The sequence below is a fragment of the Hevea brasiliensis genome, chromosome 16 (assembly GCF_030052815.1).
Source record: "Hevea brasiliensis isolate MT/VB/25A 57/8 chromosome 16, ASM3005281v1, whole genome shotgun sequence".
In the NCBI taxonomy this organism is placed as follows: Eukaryota; Viridiplantae; Streptophyta; class Magnoliopsida; order Malpighiales; family Euphorbiaceae; genus Hevea; species Hevea brasiliensis.
Window position 1 is genome coordinate 1,213,775 of NC_079508.1, and position 23,317 is coordinate 1,237,091.

General features: G+C 35.3%; 2 protein-coding genes across 3 annotated transcripts; one reads left to right on the forward strand and one right to left on the reverse strand.

The window, feature by feature from the left end:
- The first annotated feature begins 4,774 nt into the window (after window positions 1-4,774).
- Window positions 4,775-14,996, forward strand: LOC110671160 (uncharacterized). The gene is made up of 5 exons (XM_058137746.1): window positions 4,775-5,062; window positions 5,209-5,262; window positions 5,380-5,460; window positions 5,882-5,951; window positions 6,038-14,996. Exons 1-5 carry the CDS (start codon window positions 4,874-4,876, stop codon window positions 6,169-6,171), a joined length of 528 nt encoding a protein of 175 aa, XP_057993729.1. The 5' UTR covers window positions 4,775-4,873; the 3' UTR covers window positions 6,172-14,996.
- Window positions 14,997-20,004: 5,008 nt separating this feature from the next.
- Window positions 20,005-23,117, reverse strand: LOC110671159 (protein REPRESSOR OF SILENCING 3). 2 transcript variants are annotated; one of them, XM_021833534.2, is made up of 4 exons: window positions 22,788-23,117; window positions 22,013-22,243; window positions 21,488-21,865; window positions 20,005-21,399 (listed from the first exon to the last, which is right to left on the reverse strand). In XM_021833534.2, exons 1-4 carry the CDS (start codon window positions 23,034-23,036, stop codon window positions 20,392-20,394), a joined length of 1,866 nt encoding a protein of 621 aa, XP_021689226.2. In that variant the 5' UTR covers window positions 23,037-23,117; the 3' UTR covers window positions 20,005-20,391. The 2 variants fall into 2 exon arrangements, with proteins under 2 accessions (XP_021689226.2, XP_021689227.2); XM_021833535.2 differs by having other exon boundaries at window positions 20,005-21,360; window positions 22,788-23,116.
- Window positions 23,118-23,317: the final 200 nt, after the last annotated feature.

Here is a 23,317-nt window from a genome sequence, read left to right on the forward strand (position 1 = left end):
CCTCTTGGCCTTAACTCGATTCCTCGGGTTCTTTTCCGGTGTTCTTTTCCACTGAAACACACAGTTTCACAGTGTTTCAGTATCATAACTTAGCATAAATCCAAAAATAAATTTAAATTCACTTTTACCTAGCTCTAATGTGCTAACTTGACGTTCTTTAAATTTTGTGTTTCAGGGTTACTATTTACTATACTATTCAAGTCAATTTGCTGACTTTCTAAGGCTTAATAGGCATGGGAATTCCAACTTCACTCACATACCACAATTGGGTCACTAAATTTGTTGGTTTTGGTTGTTTACTCAAATTCTAAGTCTTTTAGGTAAATTTACAAATTTTTAGTTTTGGTGTCTTAAGTTGCACTATTCCATTGGTCATTTTTCTGTTAGAATTTGGCAAAACTTCCTTCATAGAAAATGTTCCCTATTGTCTTAACTTTATTCTCCTTTTTGGATCACTCTAATTGAAGTTCTGTAGCTCAAGTTATAGCCATTTGAATCATGGCTGCCGGATTGGACTTAACCTAGATTTCTGGGCACCAAACTGGTTCTGGCAGTTTTAGGTTACCAATTTTGGGTGGCCAAATGACTTGGTTAATGGCATAATTTGGATTTGTGTTCTTCATGAAAGTTTTAGGTCTATATCTCAATTGTCCACTGGTAAAATTTTAGGTCATTTAGACATGCCTAGCTCAAGTTATGGCCAAATGAACAAACACTGTTCATTTGGTCATTTTTGTACAGGTCAGACTGAGAAAATCCGGATTTGGTCAATTTGTTCACTAGGTTTTGGTCACTTTTTGGGCATGATTCCTAAATGAAAATTGTGTCATTTTGTGTCTATTTTCATTTCCAATTGGTCTCATACCAATTGGACCTGTAAATTTTCAGTTTTGGTCCCTCAAAGGGACCTTGGTCCTGCTGCCTGCAACATGACCACATTCAATCCGAATTTAAACTCAACTCCAACACTTCCAACACACTTCATTTGGTCACAAATGACCATTTCTCACCTCAAACTAGGTCAAACACATCATTTCACAATTTCTCACATTTTTTACTCCTAAACCCTAAGTGTCCAAAACCCTAGTTTTCATGTTTAGCTCATTTGATGAAATCTAAATGCATAACTAGTACTTATACACTCATTTACACTTAACTACTTCATTTTTTTGCATCAAAATCACTCAACCCTAGTTCACTACCTCTAGGCCGAAATTCATGTAGGTAGTCCACATACTTGATTTAACTCACTTATTTGTTAATTCCAAGTATAACTTAGCTACTTAAACATAAATTCAAAGAGAGAATGAAGAAATAATACTAACTTTAATTCTTTGATTTACAATCCACCAATTCTTTCACTTTCTCCTTTCTTCTTCTCCCTCAATCTTCTTTTCTAGTGTAGATTGGAAGCTTTTTAGGGTTTAGGGTTTATTTTGGAAGGCTAAAATCAAGTTATGTAAGCTTGATGCATTCATCCATAGTGGTTACATCTGGTGGTGAGGGAGAGAGGTGCCGGCTTGGTTGGGAGAGAAGACTAAATAATGTTTTTCTTTTCTTCTTTTTTTTTTTTATGTATTATAACTCTTTAATTATCCTATAGTTTCAATTTTTAATAATTAAGTTTATTGCATCATGCTTATGTTACCACATGATGTCATTACTTTTTCAACTTTTCTTTTTCTCTTTTTTTATTTATTTATTTTTTCATTGGTTCTTTAATTTAATTCCCGACTCTAAAATTTTCTTTTCTCCGATTTTATTTGATAGTTAGGTCAGGAGTTAGCTCTCGGGGTCAATTAACCAAATTGCCCCTCGCCGGTTCAACCCGGTTTACAAATAATTCAATATTTCTTCCGGCTCCCCGACCTAATTATTTGACTAGCTTAACAACCTTTTTCCATGATTTTCTCTTTTCCATTGTGTTTGTAATAATCTTAAGGACTGCGGCATTACATTTAACGGTTCGAAATTTGAGTTTAAATTGACTTTGCAATCCTTCCCGAGAAGGTTACCCATCGCTGTGACTCTCGGCTCATTTAACTTCTTATGTTTTGTTTTTCTTATTCATACTTAACTAATTGACAATTACTAATTATTTGTGTTTATGGCTTATCTAGTTATCTTAAGTGTGGTTCTAATCCCCTTGATTGTCTGGACCGACTCCGATTACCGGAAATAGTAAAATATATCAGGCTATACAAATAGGGGTGTTACATTTTTTGCATAAAAATAATATTGAATAAATATTTATATGTTTTTAATGTTCAAAAGAAGGTACTTTTTATTAGCTAACTTGTCAAATATCTACGGTGCAATTAGCCCTTCATTTTCTAACTATTTAAATTGTTTAAAGAACTCTCTCTTTCTATCCCCCTTTTTCTCTCTCTATCTCTACTTCACTGTCTTTCTCTATATGTCTCTCTGTGTGTGTGTGCGCGCGTGCATTTTTCAGTGTGAATGTTCTCTCTCTCCCTCTATTTTTTGAAGTTGCGTTGGGAAAAAAGATGGTTAAAAATATGTATAATCAATATCAAGCCATTTACATTGTATATCAATATTAATTTATGTGAATGGGGGCCAAACGCATATCAATATCCACAAATCCAAGTCCTTTTAAGAATCCATTGCATAAAACATACACAACACAAAATGAAAGGGGAAGATAATAAATAGGAGATTACATTGGTCAAACAAAGCACAGGATCACAATAACAAGAATAAATATTACAAAATAATAGAATGTACAATATTCACTAGAAAAGTTCATACCTACTACTTGTGTTTTTTGTCTTCCTAGAATACTGCAATAAAAAGAAGCATTTTATGATAAAAAACTGAAGAGAATGGAAAAGATTGTAAAAGGATTGTTGAATGAAAATTGGAAATATATGAAAAAATTGAAAAGAAAGAAGTCAAATAATAGTGTACCAATGGAATCTATTTAAACTTCACTAACCAACAAAGGAAAAAAGAAATTTCTTTTGCTCTTTACTCTCAATAGTTTGAAATGCAGGGGTGCAAACTTTCAAAGAGGAAAGTTAGGATCAACAGTTTGGAATTTAGAAATGAAAGATTTGAAAATGAAAAGTTCAGAAAGTGGAAGCACCAATAATAAATAAAAACGCCAATGAAAGGGTACACTCTCATGGCACGCTTTATGTGTAAATGTGTGATATTACGAGCCTACAAGGTTTAACTATTAGGCATCACTGATAACTGATAGCCGTTACTGTTAGCCGATAATTGATGGCTGATAGTAATTGACTTATGCTAAGTGTTTAGTAAAATTATGTCTAACTGTTACTGTTGATGAATAAAATGACTAATAAGGGTATATATGATATTTTTATTTTAATATTAAAATAAATTATTATTAATTTATTATAACATATAATTTTTTATTATTAAAATAAATGTATAATTAATAATTTACTATATCATATTATTTATTTATTATTAAAATAAATATATAACTATTGATTTATTATATCATTATTTATTATATAAATAAATAAAAACTGAATAATAAAAATATAATTATAAAATAATTCATTATTTAAATGCACTTAAAATATATATAATTTAAATTCAAAATAATAGTAAATAACATTTATTAATAAAAATTAAAATCACTGTTATAGATTCGCAGGTTGGAGTCTTCAAGGTATCAAAGATGAATATATTTATAAATTATATTTGAAGTATGTACCATTAAACTCATTCCAAAAATATAATAATTTTTTTAATATCTAAAATTTTGGATATAGAATTTAACTTCATAAGTTTTATTGGATATAAGGGTAAAGGTTATTTTTGTTAAACAATGAAAAAATTATACAACTAATTCATGAACAACTTTATAATTAGAGCTGATACAAATAGTAGTTGATACGCATCCTATCAGCTATCTATCAGCTAATGATTATATTTTTTAAATTTTATCAAATACCTAAATTCAGCTATTTGAATGTTTATCAGCTATCAGCTACATCCAACAGTTAAATTAAACACCTCTACATTCTTTTGTACACTCTTATAACATGTAAGTGAGAAAGGGTACAAGAAGATGTCTTAAATGAGACAAAAGTATGGCTACCAAAGGTGCAAGAAGATGCTTAAAACGATACAAAAGCATGGCTGACAAGTGTACAAAGAGGTGCTTAAAATGGTAGAAAAGCATGGTTGCAAATGGGATAGCTTGAGAAGAAAATATTTTATGGAAACAAAAGAAGTGCAAAAAGAGGGATGGTACAAAAGCATGTTGCAATCGGGAAAGAGCATCTCACACGCATGCATAAAGAGAAGAATTTCCACACATGATGCATAGAAAATGATCAAAAAGCTTAAGAACAAAATGACATATAGAGCGGATTTAGGTAGTGGAACATAGTAGTTGCATAGTAATTGATTTTTTTTTTTATTTTTTCATGGGACAAACAAAAGAAAAAGAAGGCTTGAAAATTGAAGTATATACAACATCTGCCAAAAAAGGAAAAAGAAGGCTTAAAAATTGAAGTATTTATAATATTTGCCAAAATAAAAGTTACTGTACCATAAATAGTAAATATGGTCAACGAAATAATATTACATGAAAAATTTTATGTATATTTAATCAATAAAAATTTAATTATAAAGTAATATGTATAAATTAATTAAGTATATACATTTAGAGTGTTTGAGACTTACTCATATATTTTTTATTAAATTAAATTAAATTAAAATAAAATAAAATTTTAATAAAGCGGGTCAACGTTAGCGCGTACTCCGCAGCCGGGCGACCCCTTTTTGTTTGGAGGCAAGAAAGGTGAAAACAAAGTGAAGAATTCCATTTGGTACTAAAAATAAATTATTTGGCTCAAGATCCACATCCATGGAGGAGGACAAGAATGTAACAGCAATGTCGGAGGAGAAACACCCCTCTCAGGGTGCATCTTATACCTATTGGGTGAGGGAAGCCATGGCGGATGCAGCCCCTCTTCCTCTTCCTAAGAAACTTTCCCAAAATGATATAATTTCCTCCCAATCTCAGCCCCCCACACTGGGTTCCCTTTGGAACCGGGTATTTATTTCTTCTCATCTTCAATTTTTTCAATTTACATTTGAGCTCCCCTGTACCCTTTGAGCCAAAGCGCATTGGTATCTTCCTTTTCTTCTTATTGTTTTCTGGTTTGGTATGGCGTTTGTATTGATTGTATGCCCCTTCAGGCTGGAACTTGGGAAGAGAAAAGCCTTAATAAATGGGCAACCGATAGGATAAAGGTCTGTATCTCCAAAAACCAGTAAGCCATTTTTTCCTCTTTTTTTTACTATTATTAATTACATTTTGATGGGTATTGGATGGGTTGGGTTTTTCCTTACAATTATTCTCTATTGCAGGAGCTGCTTATGTCAGTTGGCTCCTTGGAGTTCTCCAGTGGCAAAGCAGAAATAGCAGAAGTGTCCAAATGTTTTGGTGATGTCAGTTCTTGTCACTATCATTTCACATATGTTATAGTTGACCAGAGTTTACATATTTGGTAGTGCTGTTTTGATCTCTGTGTTCTGATTATCTTGTTTGTGTGCTATTATATGTTAATTTATTCATTTTAGGGACTAAGTCCTTGTTCAATCACAACTTGTTTGTTGGTTTATCTAGTGAACTGATTATAACTTGTCTACAGCGGAAAAAGGCAAAAGTGAATCTGTGAGAAACATTTTCTCTTCGACACTAGGCATTTCTGCTTTACATTATCCCAATCATCTTAACATATCAGCCCTAACCAATTTGTGACGCTGTTTTTCTTTGATTTTATATTATATGATTTTAGCTATCTGTGATATTCGAATATATGCTCAATTTGGTAGCTTACTGATGGATTTTTTTTCTCTGGGTGAGCAGGCATTTTTGGTGACTGTCAGAAACAAGAAACGAGTTGGTTATACTTACGAGTTGACATTGAAAATCAAAGGTAACTTAGAGTAGTCTAGTTTAGTTTCCCACTCATCTTTATATATTAAATTTTCACTGTTTAAATTACGGTGTTAATTGGAATAGGTGAGTGGATTGTCAAAGAGGAGAAAAAGATGGTCAAGGCTCATATTGATGTCCCAGAGTTTTCTTTTGGAGAGCTAGAAGACTTGCAGGTGTGTTTTCTATTTCCATTTGAATGCTTAGAGGTACAAAAATGAATTACAGAAAGTAATCAATGTAGGTCCTTCCTCAAATTTAGAATGACTATAGAGAGAATTTTATGTATATAGGCTTGTCTATGATTTGCCACTGTGGCTTTTCCTTTGGTCTTACCCCATCCAATGATTTTTTTCTCCATCATCCACTTTAAAGTCAATAAATCAATTTATTCTCTCTCTCAAAAAATAAGGGAAGAGGGGGACGGGGGACCATTATTTTTTCTGAAGTAGCTTCAAAACAAAATGAAAAAAAGTTCATAAATATGTAAACCAGCAATTGTATTCGTTTGGAAGATTTACCCATTTTGAACTATCCGTGAATAAAGGTAAAGGTATATGAGAGATAACTTGGATGAAATTGTCAAGAAGCATTTAGCACCCATGGACCTTTTTGAAAGTATAGCCTCAAATCAAGGAAAATGGAGAAAATTGATCAAACCATATTGAGATATGAATTTTGGCTAATTTGAGTGAGTAGTTAAAAATCAAGGGAATTTCATATTTAGAAATTATTGCTTAAACATTTTAGAAGTGGGATTTATTTCCCTCGGGAATGAAATTGCAGAATTTGTGGGTTCTTAGTGTTTTAATTTTATATTTTTATTGGTTTTAATGTATCAACTAGCTATGCCAATCAAGCAAAGTCAATGTTTTATGTTAAAAGCCATATGGTAATAAAGTGAAAAAGGGCCTAATTACATGGGAATTTGCTTGATTCCCCCATTATCTCACAAATCACTACTCAAAATTCTTTGAACTGAATTGGCCATGTGTTAGAAGGATGTACCTATTCATTTAGGAGATATTTTCTCCAAAATATGTAGCATTTGTTTTATGTATCTTTTTCTCCAGTTTATCCTGTTTAAAGAACCAAAGAATTTGTTTGTCCCTTTAATACCATGAAGTTTCATTCATTACCATCTTTAACTTCACCTTTTTACTAATTTCATTAAACATATATTTAAGTGCTATGCAAAGGGGATTAAATAACTCATCTTGTGAAATCAAATACTTTAGGAAAAAACCATTTTTGAGCCCTGAAAACTTTTTGAGATTCGACTATTGGGTCACTATTCTTCAATTGTGTATTATTGAGTTCACGAACTTTCCAATTTAAGGATATCAAGGATTTATTTAATGACAAAAGCTTTTAGGAAAATGAGAAGTTTTTAGTTGGTAGCTTAAAAAATTGCATTGCTTAATAGAGATACAATGAAAGTACCATAGGCTTGGAAATGGGGCTTCTCTTTTCTCTAACTTCAATAATTTCAAAAGTAAAAAAGTAGTGCAATTTTTTAAATGTTTGTAAACAATTATTATCCTATTTCTGATTTTTGTATTGATATGGTTAAATATGTCTTCGTGTGTTAATTTGGAAGCACAAAACTCGAAGGAAAATGCTACACTGCCTGCTGTATACATGTTTGATGTTAAGATGGACATAGCCCAAGATCTTTTTGAAGTGGCAATAACTGGGTGGCATGGAGGAAAAAGATCAATATAGTCCTACTCTGACCAATTTGGGATTAAGCTTTAGTTGATGAAGAGTTAGGAATCTCAGTTTAATATCAATAAAATCAAAACAAGCAACAATGATCAGAAAATAGAAGAAACTCTGCAATTTTCATTAATGGATCTGCTCAACCAAGTAACTAATTACAAGAGTTTCAATTCGAGCAACCTTATGAAAAAAGAAAGACTCTCAAGAGAACTTTGCCACAGAGTAACTTACTCTGCGTCAAGCCTAAACAGCTGGAAATTACACTTTTTTTCCCGTGACCTTTGCAGTAGCCACTACATCTATTTATAGTTTTTTCCTGATGTTATCTCATGGGAAACCATCCTTTTGCCTTCACCTTTAGTTAGTTACATAATAGAATTCTGGCCATTTCGCTTTCTGCCCCTCCTGGAATCTTCTTGTGCCTCTTGGAATACACACACCAGCCTTTAGGTGCTTTTCCCCAACCTGCTTCCTTGTTTGTTTCCATGCTCCTATTATTGCCACCCTCTAAAGGAACAGTCTTGTCCTCAAGACTGAAAGATGGAAATTGACCCCATATGTCTCTGGTGTCCATTGAAGTTGCTTCTTCAGTGGACTTGCCTTGCCATTGGATGAAGACCTGTGGAGCTTGGTGCCCATCAGTGTTATTAAGGCGAAAGGCGACACTAAGACGATAGGCTACCCTATGGCCTTAGGCGAGAGACAAGAGGTGAGGCGATGGCCTTTTTGAAGCGAGACGCTATAACCTAAATTGCCTAAATTATATATATATATATATATATATATATATATATATATATATATATATATGCTCTTAATATAAAAATTCATACCTTTTAACTAGTTTAAGAAGTAAAAAAGCATATTAAAAAGCATATCACACCTCCAATTAATAGAACATTACCTATTTAAAAATAAGTAACCATTTGCAAATACATAACACACCTCAATCTAACATATTACAATACCCATTTAATAAAAAAACATATTACAATTGACAATTACTCATGCTCCAAGTCTCCAATTAATAGGACCTAATTTCAAAATTAAATAATCATTTGCAAATACACACCTCAATCTAACATATCACAATACTCATTTAATAAAAAGCATATCAAAATTGACAATATCCATCTAAAAATACATATCACAATGTCCATATAATAATCAATGAAACAATAAATTAAAAAAGAAAAAAAAGCTGCTGCTGCTGGGTAATTAAAAATAGCGTGACTGTGAGAGAAGAAAGCATAGGAGAAGAGAGAAGGAGGAGAGAAGAGAAGGGAGAAAAAAACAAAGTAAAAAGGCAAAAAGAACGCAGGAAAATAAGTGTTGTAGTTAGATTAAAAATGGCATGACTGTGAGAGAAGAAAGAATAGAAGAAGAGAAAAGGAGGAGGAGAGGAGAAAAAAAAAGTTAAAAAGAAAAAAAGAAAAACTTGGGTGTTGTGACAGACTTGAGAGAAGGGAAGAATTGAAGAAGAGAGGAGAGGAGAGAGAGGAAGGAAGAAGCAGAGGAGAGAAAGAGAGGAAGGATGAGAGAGAGAGATATACCTTACTCGTTGGGTTGTTCTTCTTTCCCTTTTTCAAGCAGCCGTGGAGTCATGGGTTGAAATGAGAGTCTCCTCTTTAGGGTTTTTAATTCTTGCAGTTTAAAGAATGAATAAAAAAAAAAAAATTGTGTAACAGAGGCGTCGCCTCCCTTGCGTCACGCCCTGCGCCTCTCTCTCCCAGGCGGTGGCCTCATCAACCCAGGCCAGGCGGAGCCAGGCGAGGCGCTAGAGGGTTGCCTCGCCTCGCCTGGCGCCTCGGAGCGCGTTTAATAATACTGGTACCCATTTAACAGAGTGTCTGTCTAAAACAGTTTGAGGAAAAACTGGAGCTGCATCATCAGCAACTAATTCAGGGGGGCAGATAAGCAATGACTGGATGATCTCCAATTGCTTTCTTCAATTGAGAAACATGAAACACGCGGTGGACTTTGGAAGAGGAGGGCAAGATAAGATGGTAGGCAATTGGACCAAGTCGAGCTATAATTGTAAAAGGGCCATAGTATTGAGCAGCAAGTTTTGATTAGTACAGGACACCAAGTGTTGTCGATAGGCTCGTAGCTTAAGGAAAACTTTATTACCCACTTGGAACTCCACATCTCGGCGATGTTTATTATGTTGATGGATCATCTGCTACTGAGCCCTGTGGAGATTGGTTTTTAACTGATGCAACATTTCATCTCTGTTCTTTAGTGCTTGAGCAACAGCCTCAACATGAATTTCTCTAGGTAAAAATTTGGGAATAGAAGGTGGAGGTGGGTCATAGACAATTTCAAATGGAGAATGTTTAGCAGCTCCATGATAACTAGTGTTATACCAGTATTCTGCCCAAGGGATCCAACGGGACCAAGAGCGAGGTTGCTCAGAAGCAAAACAACGCAAATATTGCTCCACACTTCTGTTGAGGACTTCCGTTTGGCCATCCTTCTATGGGTGATATGCAGAGCTTAAATTCAATTTGGTACCCGTATTGAGAAAAGTTCAGACCAAAAATTACTAATGAAAATAGGGTCTCTATCACTGATGATTGAAGTTGGTATTCCATGAAGGCGAACAATCTCGTGAATAAACAAATCTGCTACCCCGAGCAGTGTAAGGGTATTGGAGAAGCAAGAAGTGAGCATATTTGCATGACAGATCTACCGCCACCAGGATGGAGTCCATGCCATGAGATTTAGGAAGTCTTGCAATGAAATCCAGAGAGATATCTTCCTACACATTTTTTGGAATTGGCAAAGGCTGGAGAAGACTAGCAGGACTAAGAGATTCATACTTATGTTTCTGGCAGCTTAAATATGAAGCAACAAAGTGTTGGACCCACTTCATCATACCTCTCCAGTAAAGTCTAGAAGCCAAACGACGGCAAGTGCGAAAAGCACCTGAATGGTCGCCTGTTGGAGTTGAGTGAAACTCAGAAATTAGGTGAGAGACCCAGGGGGAATTTTTGGGCAAAACCAATCATCCTTTGTAGAAAAGGTATAAGAGAATAGGCTAAATTGGTTTGTAAATAATGGCTCGATGATAAGAATCATTCTGGACAGCCTCCTTAATATCCTCTAAATCCAACCACTGAGGATGACAAATGGCAGTAAGTTCAAAATCCTTGTCGGTACGGCACAGAGAAAGAGCATCAGCAATGCCATTGATGCGCCCTGGTTTGTACTGGACCATGAAAGAATATCTCAATAACTTCAAAATCCACTGTTGCTATGTTGGAGTTACAATTCGTTGTTCCAGCAAGTGTCTTAAGCTTATTTGATCTATACGAACCGCAAATTTATGACCCAAAAGGTATGGTCGCCAGTGGTGAACAGCCATAACCAAGGCCATCAACTCTTTTTCATATGCCGAGTTAGAAAGAGTTTTGTGTGAGAGAGCTTTACTAAAGTAAGCCACAGGTTGTCCTCTTGCATTAATACCGCACCCACCCCTTTGCTCGAGGCATCACACTCAATGACAAAAGGTAGATCAAAATTGGGCATAGACAAGACAGGAGTAGAGACCATTATCTGTTTCAAATTATCAAAGGCAGATTGGGTTGATGCTGGCCAGTGAAAATGGATTTGAGCATCCTTAGTAGTTAAAACTATGAGCGGTTATGCAAGAAGGCCATACTTGTGAATGAAACGGCAGTAATAACCCGTTAAGCCAAGAAAACCCTGAATGCCTTTTACTGTCTTGGGAATAGGCCACTGTAAAATAGCCGATATCTTAGAAGGATCCATTGCAACACCTTCTTTAGAAATTATATGACTTAAATACTCGATGGATGAATGCCCAAAGGAGCACTTCTTGTGATTGGTAGTAAAGTGATGATGTCGGTGAGCATGTAAAACCGTTTCAAGATGTTGAAGATGCTCTTGCCAAGACTTATTATAGACTAGGATTTCGTCAAAGAAAACCAAGACAAAACGGCGAAGTAGGGCTGGAATATATCATTCATGGTTGCCTGAAAAGTTGCCAGCGCATTAGTCAAACCGAAAGGCATGACTAAAAATTCATAATGACCGGAATGTGTCTGAAATGCCGTTTTCAGAATGTCTACTTCCGTTACCCGAATTTGATGGGATCCTACACGAAGGTCAATTTTAGATAAAAAAACAAGACCCATGTAGTTCATCCAAAAGTTCTTGGATAACAGGAATTGGATACTTATCGGGAACGATGGCTCGATTTAATTGCCGATAGTCGACGCAAAAGCTCCAGCTACCATCTTTCTTTTAAACGAATAATACTGGGCTTGAAAAAGGACTGTTACCAGGTCGAATAATTCCAGCGGCTAACATTTCCTTTACTAGATGCTTAATTTCATTTTTTTTTTACTGTGACCATAGTGATAAGGCCTGACGGAAATTGCTCCTGTTCCCGGTTGAGGTGGAATGGAGTGTTTCAATGCTCGGGAAGGAGGTAGAGAAGTAATGTCATTGAATACATGTTGATAATTCTATAAAAGAGCATGTAATTTAGCCTATTGATCAGAAGTGAGTGCAGTAGGTGGTGGAGTCGCAGTAGACATAGCAGAACAATTCCACAAAAGAGCACAATAATTTACGTCATGAATTTTCAGAAGAGAATTCAAGGAAATAGGGGACCCATGCAAGGAAGAGTCGCCTTGAAGAGAGACTACTGCATTTCCAACAGAGAAGGACATGTGAAGGGTTTGCCAATTAACCTTGACCTCTCCTAGTGTCTCTTACCAAGAGATGCCTAAAATAATATCAATACCGCCTAGAGGAAAAACAAAAAAGTCTGGCGTAATAGTGAGAAACCCCCAAATTGATGGGTAACCGAGGGCATAAGCCAAAAGAGAATTGGCATGGACCATCACCAAGGCGAACGGCAAAAGACGTTGTAGGCTCTAAAGAGAGAGAGAGAGCTGTTGAATAAGGCGGTCTGAGACAAAGTAGTGGCTAGCGCCACTATCAATCATTACAATCATAGATTGATTGGCCACTGTAGCTACGAGCTTCATAGTTTTTGGGCAAGATATACCGCCTACTGAGAATAAAGGAAGTTCCATCTTAGTAAAATGCGTCTCCAGTAACCCAGGATTACTGCTAGCTGGGTCAGCACACTCTACCAAGGCTAAATCTCTTGTATCAACGCCCAAATCATCTTCCCTTGCAATTAGCATCCGAAGAGCTTTTTTAGGACAATCATGCAAAGGGGAATAAGATTGCTTCCAGTGAAAACAAAGGGCCTTTACACGCAATTCCTGATACTCTTTGTTAGAATAAAGCCTGGTTTCCTTGGACTTTACTGGAAAAGTGGAATTGTGGGATGAAGAAGACATCGTAGATGGCATCATTGTTGCTTTGAGAGGTGTTGGAGAGGACACTGCTTCAGATTTAGAAGAGATGGGCCGAGATGTTGAGGCATAAGAGCTAACTGGGCCTAAATATTTAAGTTTACCCTTAAGCCCACTTAACTGTTGTTTGCAGTGATCGATACTAGATTGGAGAGGATGATAGCCGCCTGTGAGAATGATCTTGCGCTCGATTTCCTGAGCTATGGACATATTATGGCAGATGTCCGTAGCATCATTTTGAAGACGGATTTGAAGTTCCTCATGCAACCCATTCAGAAAATTGCCCACATATTGATGGTTTGAGAGATTAGGAACTTGGGCTGCCTTTGCAACAAAATCATCGATATAATCTACGGTTCCAATTTGTCGCATTGCCTCAAGGCGTTCAAAAGGACTGGCCATCATGTCCGAGCCATAGCAGCTGACGAGCTCCATGGAAAACTTCTTACAAGATAAGTCCGGAATACACTGTCATAACCATCGCGGCCAATGAAGTGCACTGCCGTCCATGCAGATAAATGCTGTAGCGAGTTTGAGCTCTGGTTTGGTCCCATCAATTTCAAAATACTGTTCCTCTGAGCCAACCATCCTAGTGGGTCAGATCCATTGAAGGAAGAGTAATTTGCTTGCTCGTATCGGAAGAAGAGTCGGCAGTAACCTGAGGTTGAGGAATGTGAGAAGAGGAGCCTTCAACCACCTGGTCAGTAGTGGATGGTGTATAAGAGGTGAGATCACCGTCTTCCAGACTGCATTTACCACAAGCTTTGTGGTGAGTAGGTTTTAGTTGTGACAAACTCGGAACAAATCTGTTCATTGTCTCCAGATAACTTGGAGATGTTATCTTCCAATGAAGAGAGATTCCTCTCTATCGAATCCAGGCAGGACTCTATGCGAGTGCTAGGCATGCGGGTTGCAGGTCAGACCAATTGATAGAGTTAGGAAACTCAGTCTAATATCAATAAACTCAACACAAGCAACAAGACTCAGAAAATAGAAGAAACTCTGCAATTTTCATTAATGGATCTGCTCAACCAAGTACCTAATTGCAAGAGTTTCAATTACAGCAACCATATAAAAAAGGAAAGACTCTCAAGAGAACTTTCCCACAGAGTAACTTACTCTGTCCCAAGCCTAAACAGCTGGAAATTACACTTTCTTTGCTATGACCTTTGCACTAGACACTACACCTATGTATACTTTTTTCCTGATGCTGTCTTCTCAAGAGAAACCATCCCTTTGCCTTCACCTTTAGTTAGTTACTTAACAGAATTCTGGCCATTTCCCTTTCTGTCCCTCTTGGAATCTTCTTGTGCCTTCTGGAATACACATGCCAGCCTTTAGGTGCTCTTGGCCTGCCTGCTTCCTCGTTTGTTTCCATGCTTCTATCAATTGAATTGAATAGCTAATTCAAATTTTAATCTCATTGTTCAAATTAAATAGATAACAGTGTCTTCATTATGGTAATTTCTGTTAGTCTGCACTAGCTATCATTTCATCACTTCAAAACACAGATAGGAATTATTTGGTTAAAAAAACATAACCCCTTACATGCACCGCTTATATCAAGCAAAAAGTAACATAAGTTTGCATCTTTTTGTTTTTGATATTGCAGCTGCAAGTGCAGCTTAGTGATGACAAGAATCTTCCACAGCAAGATAACTTTCAGATCAACCTGGATCTGAAGATGTTTCTGCATCCTGTCCGTGAAAAATTGCTTCAGTTTGAGCAGGAACTCAAAGATCGGTAGAAAGTGGGGCCAGAATGGCCTACCACAATGGGATTGTAACACTATCTATTCTTACTTGTTAGCAACTGATTTTTTTCCCATGTAATGGAACGTAAGATGGAGGAGGCAAATGCTTGGTTGGTTACCGTTATAAAGCAGACGTGTATTGCTGAAATTCTATAACAGACTTCATATGATTCCATTTGAGTTTGACATGGATCATTTCAGAAATGGATTGGAATTGACCGTCTTCTTTTTAAATTAGGAGTAAATTATAATCCAATTAATGATGAACTAACATAATAATGGAATCAATGAATTTTAGTTTAGGGTATTGAAGTGATTCTATGAGGGTAAAAATATGAAATTTAATTGAATATAACTAATAATTAATTCTAAATTAGCTGGGATTGGTTGTTTTTAATTAAAATTAAATCAATAAAAATATATATATATAAATGGAAAAATGGCTGAATGGAAAAGTTGAGAGGCCTTTTCGGGTTGAGCTTACGTTTGACAAAATATATAAACATATTTTAATTAACAATATTTTTCTTATTAATAAAGTTTTTTTTTATCAATTATCACATCATATCAATTATATGCCAAATAATTTGATTACTAATAAAATAAATTTTGAAGATTAAAAATTAAATTGATAATATTAAAAATTTGGAAAAAAAATATTGTCATTATGCTTTTTTCATAAGATATTAATATTTTTCATTTAAAAAAAAAATCATTTCATGATTATAAATTTATTTGTGAAGTAAAAATTCCTTTCTCGCTGTATAACGGAACTGCGGCTCTCACCAGCGTTTAGAGTGAGTCAAAACAGAGAGAAATGGAGAAAGAAAAATTGAAATAAAAAGAAAGAGAGAGGGAGAAGAGTAATGCCCCGCATATAAAAGAGGAAAGAGAAATATAAAGAGAAAGCTTTATGAGACATGGAGGAGAAAGAAGCAACATGAGAGACAAGGCTCTTGCCTCATTGGCATTGCCATGTTAGATAGAAACCAGAAAACTGCCTAATACCTGCTGAAAGTAAATAGAGCCTTATTGTTACTAAAATTAATGTTGGGACGGTTTTATGATACTAATTGTAGTTCGGGGATGGAATTACAATATTACACGTTCAGAACAATTAATGAAATTCAAGTTATTGATTTCCATTGCTCACTAGTAGGGTTTACAATTCATTCATTGATATATATATATATATATATATATATATCGCCAATAACTCAGATTCTTGGATAGCTTATAGGCCAAATCATATTAGTGATTCGGCCACATTATTCTACTAAAAAATTATTCAGCTGCATTGTTCAGTAACATATGATTCGGCTAGAAGATAGTTCGGTTACACATTATTCAGCCACATATTATTCGATCAGAAGATAGTTAAACCATACATTGTTCAAACATATATGGTTTGGCTAGACGATGATTTAGCCACATATTGTTTGGCCACACATAGTTTGGCCAGAAGATAGTTCGACCACACATTATTCTGCTAGAAAATAATTTGGCCATATATTTTTCGACTATATATGATTCGGTCAGAAGATAGTTCGACTACACATTATTTGGCCATATATGGTTCGGTCAGAATAGATGGCTTATTCGCCATATTGCTTATCAAGAATATATGGCTCATTCCCCATACTGCTTATCAAGAATAGATAGCTCATTCGCCACGTTGCTCAACCAAAATAGATGGCTCATCAACCATATTGTTCATCTAGATGGATGGCTCATCCTCCTTATTGCTCATCCAAATAGATGGCTCATCCAGACATATGGCCGTCCAAATACATGCCTCATATAAAATGGAAAAATCTTGGTCAAAGATGACAATTCCTATCCTTTTGGGATTTACAATCCTACTTTTAACAGAATGCCACCTAAATAGGTGCTAACCACCATCTAATGCCTATATAAAGGCATTACATCTTTCATAGCTAGGTATGTCTTTCTCTCTTATCAATCTTACATATTTCTCCCATACCAATTCTAACTTGAGCATCGCAGGGTCCTTATACCCATTGGACCTCTGAACTATTTGTTCTCTGTGTAGGTCCATACTCACAATTAATTTCCATGGACCGCAACATTCATAATAACCAAAATGCCTTACAATAAAGCCTAAATCCAACAAAGGACCAATGCCCATTATTGCCAAAAGTTTAGGAACTTTTCTATTACATATATTCATAAGTTTGGGGACAATGCTAATACACATTCATAAGTTTATGGATGGTACTGTTATAGAAACATAAGTTTAGGGACATTGAATGAAAGGTACATCAAATCAAAAAACACAGCCTCTAATCTTATTCTGTGACCAAACTCTCTACTTCATCATTTAAACCAAAAACATTCTTCCCCAAAACAAAATAAAGTACACAAGCCATAATCTATTTTCACTGATAACAAACTCTCTCCATCTTCTTCCTTTTTACTTCTCTACCCTTTCAATTCAATTTAAGAGGCCAACAATTACAATATTAGCTTGTTTTGAAAACTTTGGATCAAACCAATCAAAGAAATTACAACAATTGCTTGTTTGCAACAAAAAATCAAAGCATAAGAGAAACATAAAAAATTATGCACATCTTCTTCCACATCCAAATAAATTAAAAAAAATATATCACCAATATCTCCTTCCTCAATCCACTTTAGATCAATAACCCAAACAATAAAAACACAAAAGGAATTATATTCTCTCACCCCATAGTTCTTGCTTCCATATTATTTTCTTCCACAACTCCAGAAAAACAAAAATCTACAATTTCTTCAAAATCTCACATACAATAAAAAAATGATTTTCCCTTACCCCATAGTTCTTGCATGTCCATATATCCTTCTTTTGAGATGTGCATTTGTATATGAAGTTGTAATTTTCACTTCTTCATCACATTTGCAAAGAGGAATGCCATTTAATGACAACCTTCAACTACAATACTACAACATCTTCAGCTCCTTCACCTCGATTGGGCTGGAGAAGATAAATCATATGCTTGCTTCACACAGTGAGTTTGGATCTTCAACAACGAAGAGAAATGGACATCAAGGGAAAATTTATGCGGAGGAGTATCAGAGAGGTGAGATAATGCTTATGAGAAGTGGAGAAGAGAGGAGAGAGGAGTGTTAGAGCTTAAGTGATGTGGAGGAGAGAGAAATGAGATGAGAGAGAAAGCTCTTGACGTGTTGGCAGTGTCACCTACTAAAGATAAATAGGGCTTTACTATTATTAAAATTAATATTTAAAGTTTAGATACGGCACTGTTGCAATCCTATAAATTTAGAAACAATATGTGAGGTTTACCCTAAAAATGGGACTGTGAATTTATGTGCCAAGATGATAGGAAAACTAATCCAATAGTGAGATCCCGGTTGGTAGATCAGAAGAATCTCCAACCCAATATGGTCAAGTTATTGCTTCACATACCTCTTCATTTTCTCTTTTTTTATACATCCATATTAAATAATTCTAAAAACAATGCCCTTTAAAATTTATCTTTATTTAATTGGATCCACTTCACTAACATTCCTATTCATATAGATTCCGAACTAATAGTTTATTATAAATAAATTATGTGAGTATTTTAATTCTATCGTTAAAATTATCATTTTTATGAAAATAATCTCATGATAAATGAAGAGTAAAATTTAAAATACTTTGACAAAAATTTTATGTCACAAAAAAAAATTATAATAAAAAAATATAACAATAAATATTTTTTCATTCACAAATTGTATGCTCACAATTCCCCATCAATTGGGCAGCCCTCTCTCATAAGAAAGGGAGAATATCTTCTTTAATTTTTTATAGCCCATGCCAATGACTTGGATTGCAAGAAAAATATGATAGTTTGCAGATGACAAAGCTGATAGTGTTCATTTTAAGCATGGAGGACTTCATGAGGCGCATTAAGAGGTCAATTATTAGTACCAATTATTTAGGATAAAGCCAAAAAATTATCTTAACTTAGTAAGAAAGGTCTATGAAGGTCTTAGTTAAAAATCTTTGGATATTATTTATTTTTTTTTTTTTTTTTTAAATCTAAATCTAAGTTCAAACCCCTAAAAAAAGTATCTAAGAGTAGATTTTTTAAATGCTGTGGAAAAAAATATTTAACTATTTTAGAGTACTTTTACTAAAATATATCAAATTAAATTTAAAATTAATTTTTAGTAAAATCTAATTAACATATTTAAGAAGTTATTTTTCTCAAAAGGAACGTGAAATAGACCATATTTTAATTCTTTAACTAACACAGTTGAGTCCAAACTCCAAATTGCATCAGAGAAAATTATAAACAAAGTGTCCTATAGTATCGTGCCTTTTTCAAGTAAGGCTTGAGGTTAATTTTGTGACAAAAAGGACAATGTGCTAGCAAAGTGAGTCTTTTCTATTAATACCATTAAATTCCGATGACATCACATAAATATTTAATTACAAATAATTCAATTTTAATTTTTTTTTTCATTTGAAATAAAATTAAAAAAATTAAAAATTAAATGAAAGGCGGGTCAAGTATGGGTCACCCTCAAACATACGCCAACCCACGAGCTGCTATTTTGGGCGAGCTCAACTGAAGGTGGGGAGGTACGTGTTGGGTCCTAGGGCCTTTGGCGGGTGGTAGTGATTAAGCCAATGCCTATCCGCGAGCTGTTAAAGCTAGGAGGCTAGTTCAAAGGTGGGGAGGCTATGCGTGGTGGATCTAAGGGCTTCTGACGATTGAAGATGGCGATTATCTGTGGGTCTCTCTCTCTCTCTCTCTCTCTCTCTCTCTCTCTCTGTGCTAATGGTATGCAACCACAGATATCTATTTCTCACAAACTTAAAATCAAACATGATGCTTTTTGTAATTTTCCCTTGAATTTTCCTCACTTTTTTTTTTTCCTGAAATATGGTTTTACGCAGGCACAAAAAGAGTTGCAGCTACGAGTAGAGAAGAATGGAGAGTTGTTGCGAAAGTTAGTGGATGAACAGCCATCCTTCCAAAATTGTATATACAAAATGTGAACAGCAGCCATCTCCTTCCTCGTCTGCTATTATGTCTTCATCTAACAATCAACTCATGAAGTCACCAATTATGAGTCAAAATTTAAGAGAGGATAAAATAATTCACAGAGAAATTAATGATGTTGCCTTTGCAAAATTATGTAAATGTGTCTAAGATATCACATCTGAAAGCCGACTGAAAACATTAAGAAATGAACAAGGGATAGGAAGAAGATACAGCATGAAAGGCTTTATAGAACAAACAAAAATAATAAAACAGGAGAATGTTGTTTAAAATTAAAAATAATAGCATGCTGAATCCAAGTACAAGAATAAAATTTAATCCTCTAATAGATAGTAGACTAATTGCAAACCATGTTAACCATTCCACCAGCTTCAACATCTATGATTTCCCACATGAGAACCATTCGATCCACCAGACCACAATATTCTTTGTTCATTTTCATCTGTCATTACCATCACTAGCACAATCTTTTCCTGTCATCAAAGCTAAAGTGCAAATCACTATATGCTATAGTTGAGGTAACCTAAATATCCATTACCTCCAGTATAATAAACCCATTCAGCTCTAATTCAACAAGGTTGTTTGCTAGCAGAAAAACTAATGGGAAGTCAGCATCTTTTTCCCCTTGCTTGTTCTATTGCGTGATCCACTCAGAGCTGCTTTTGCATTTGCCCACTCTTTTAGTGATGCATCAGTCCTCATAAATGAGCACGTCTCACCGATTACAATATCTCCTTTACGTGGTCGCTTTGTAGCTGAATTTTGTTTATTCTCTGTTGATGCTGAAGCATTGTCACTCCCCAGAACATGGAGCTGCCTAGGTTCAACAGTTTTTTGTACATCACAGTCCCTTATAATCTGCAAATCCATAGTACCATCTACAAAAGATTCACTTTTACCCTTTTCAATTGTATTATTGTTCTTATGATCTCTAGCATCAGTGGTTATTACACCATGAGGTTTTGCAAGCTCTTGCTTTTCAAAAGTAACACCTGGCAAGATTTGGGTGATGCTGAATGAACTGCCGTTATTACTATTGACCAATTGTGTCCATGAAGTTTTGTGGAGCCACGCAGAACCTCTACCTGTCTTATTTGAAGAAGAATCCATTTTGGCAGGCTGAGCTTCCACAAGCTCTTCTACTTCAGTTTTGTCCGACTGAACTCTCTGATTTTCATGCCTCAATAATTTCTTGTTCTTGCTGTTAATGGAGTTGGGTACACCATCAGATTTGGATTGCTCTTTCTTATCAGATGAAATGCCAGGCAATATGCCCGAGATGTTAATGGCACTATTGCTCCTATCCCCAATAAGTTCTTTCCATGAAGACTTTTGTGACCATGAAAGTTTGGGAGCTGATTGTTTGTCACCTGATTGTGGTTCAATAAGTTGAGCCCCTGGGAGAATTGCTGACCCATTTAAATGAGCCTGCAAATTCCCCTTGCCTCTAGCAATGGCAGATTCATATTCGTTTTCATTATTTTCTTCATGATTTCTAGTCTGCTTTTCAAGCATATCCTCAGTCGGTCCATCTTTAGGAGCTTTCCTTTTATTTAATTTTGACTCCTTGGCATTGAGAAAGCAAACAGAGTTGGAATTCAAACTCTAAAGAGAAGTAGTATACAAGTCAATGCCTAAAAAACTTAACACCATTAATTACATTAACATATGCCTGATCAGTGAAGGATGTTACCTGTCCTCGGCTCACCACATTAATTATGAGGTTATCTTCATCTGCAGTAGAATATCCGTCACTCTCATCAAGTAGTGGATCATTGGTCAATTGCATGGAATAGTCTTCTTCCTTGGTCAGTTCAATGTCACTATGTGCAGTGGTTGAAATATTTTCCATCTCAAAGAGCTTATTCATCACAGAATTCATCACGTCAAGTTCTTCCTTAGTCATCCCGCCCCCTTCTTCTTCCTGAACAGGAATTTGCTTTTCTTCAGCATGATGGAGCGGACCAGAATGCTCTTCACAATCACAAAAATGTGTAGGAAGAGAAGGAACTTCAACACGCCTGAAACTGTACTTGTGCTTGCCAGTTCCACTGAATGGTAGTGATTTCACCTGCGCAGAAACTGAGTAATAAGCAAGCAAAACAATGGTATGCTGAGGTGCTCATCATGATAATACAAGCATACAAACAGAAGTGGAAAGAATTATAGATAATAAAAAAAGAGAGAGAGGGACACATCCAATTTTGTTAATGGTTACCTTCTGTAATCTCGGGAAAAAAATGTTAAGTTGCTTCTTTCTTGAACTGTGTACTTCCCTGGGCCTTTCCAATGACTCCAACTCCTTGCCTACATCATCATTGACATGAGTAGTATATTTACCACTAGCAAGCTGAGCATCTTCAGCCCATTCCCGTTTCAATCGATCAAGAAAATTTTCTTTTGCCTTCTCAAGTCTCAGTCTCCCACCCTTCCAGACACAACCATTATACTGCATAATGGCAATTATTCACAGGGTATATTATAGCAGCCAAATGAATCAAATATGGAATGCCAAAATGAGACACAGGTCATAAACAGAGGAAGTTTTATAAAGTAAACAATTTTCTAATTTCCCAGATAAAGGAGGAAAAAAAAACTCAAAATAAAAAATGATTAGAGAAGCCACATGGCAAATTTAGGCTGCAATACAATATAGAAAGCAAAGAATACACAAAGAGAACTAAATATAAACAGTGGAATGCTCCAAATGGTAAAACACCAAATACCCAATTAAATTAAATTTAAAAGAAGAAGAAGAAGAAGAAGAAGAAGAAGAAGAAGAATTTAGGATTAGAGAAAGCCAAATAACAATTTTAGGATTAACAGTGGCATGCTGCAAGACCAATACAGAAAGCAAAGATTGCACAAAGAGAAAACTAAACATAACAGTGGAACGCTCCAAATGGTAAAACACCGAATACCCAATAATGAAAAGCTGAAAGAATCATCAGCGAATGGACTTTAATTCAAATGAAAAGAAGAGAGAGTTTTACAGTGCTGAAGAGCTTGGAGAGGGAATTATGGGAAGAGGGTAAAAAGTCGAGGTAGGCAAAGCCACGGCCTTTGGTCCTGATGATGTCAACAGATTCAATCTCACCATCCATTTTTGAGAAAATTTTTTGCAAATCATCAGTAGTCACGCTCTCCCCTAATCCTCCCACGTAGATTCTTACTCTTGTTCTTGTGAAATTGTCGTCTCCTCCCATATCTTTCTTCTTTCTTCCTGCGGCGATTTCCTGCATAAATACCTGCCCTTTTATTTTGAGTTGGTCTCTATTTCAAAACCGCTAATGCTTGAGGGGTGGATGGAAAGAAAAACAAATGAAAAAGAGACGGTTACTTTTTTTTTTTTTTTCGAACGTCGCTAAACTTTTTAATTTTTGTAATTTTATCTTAAATTTTAAAATTATTTTCCAAACTTTTTAACCTAGCTAAATCTATCCAACCATTAATAAAATCATTTTTCCATTAACGGAGACACAATCTCAGCTGCTGTCACACCAACAAAATAATATAATAAATA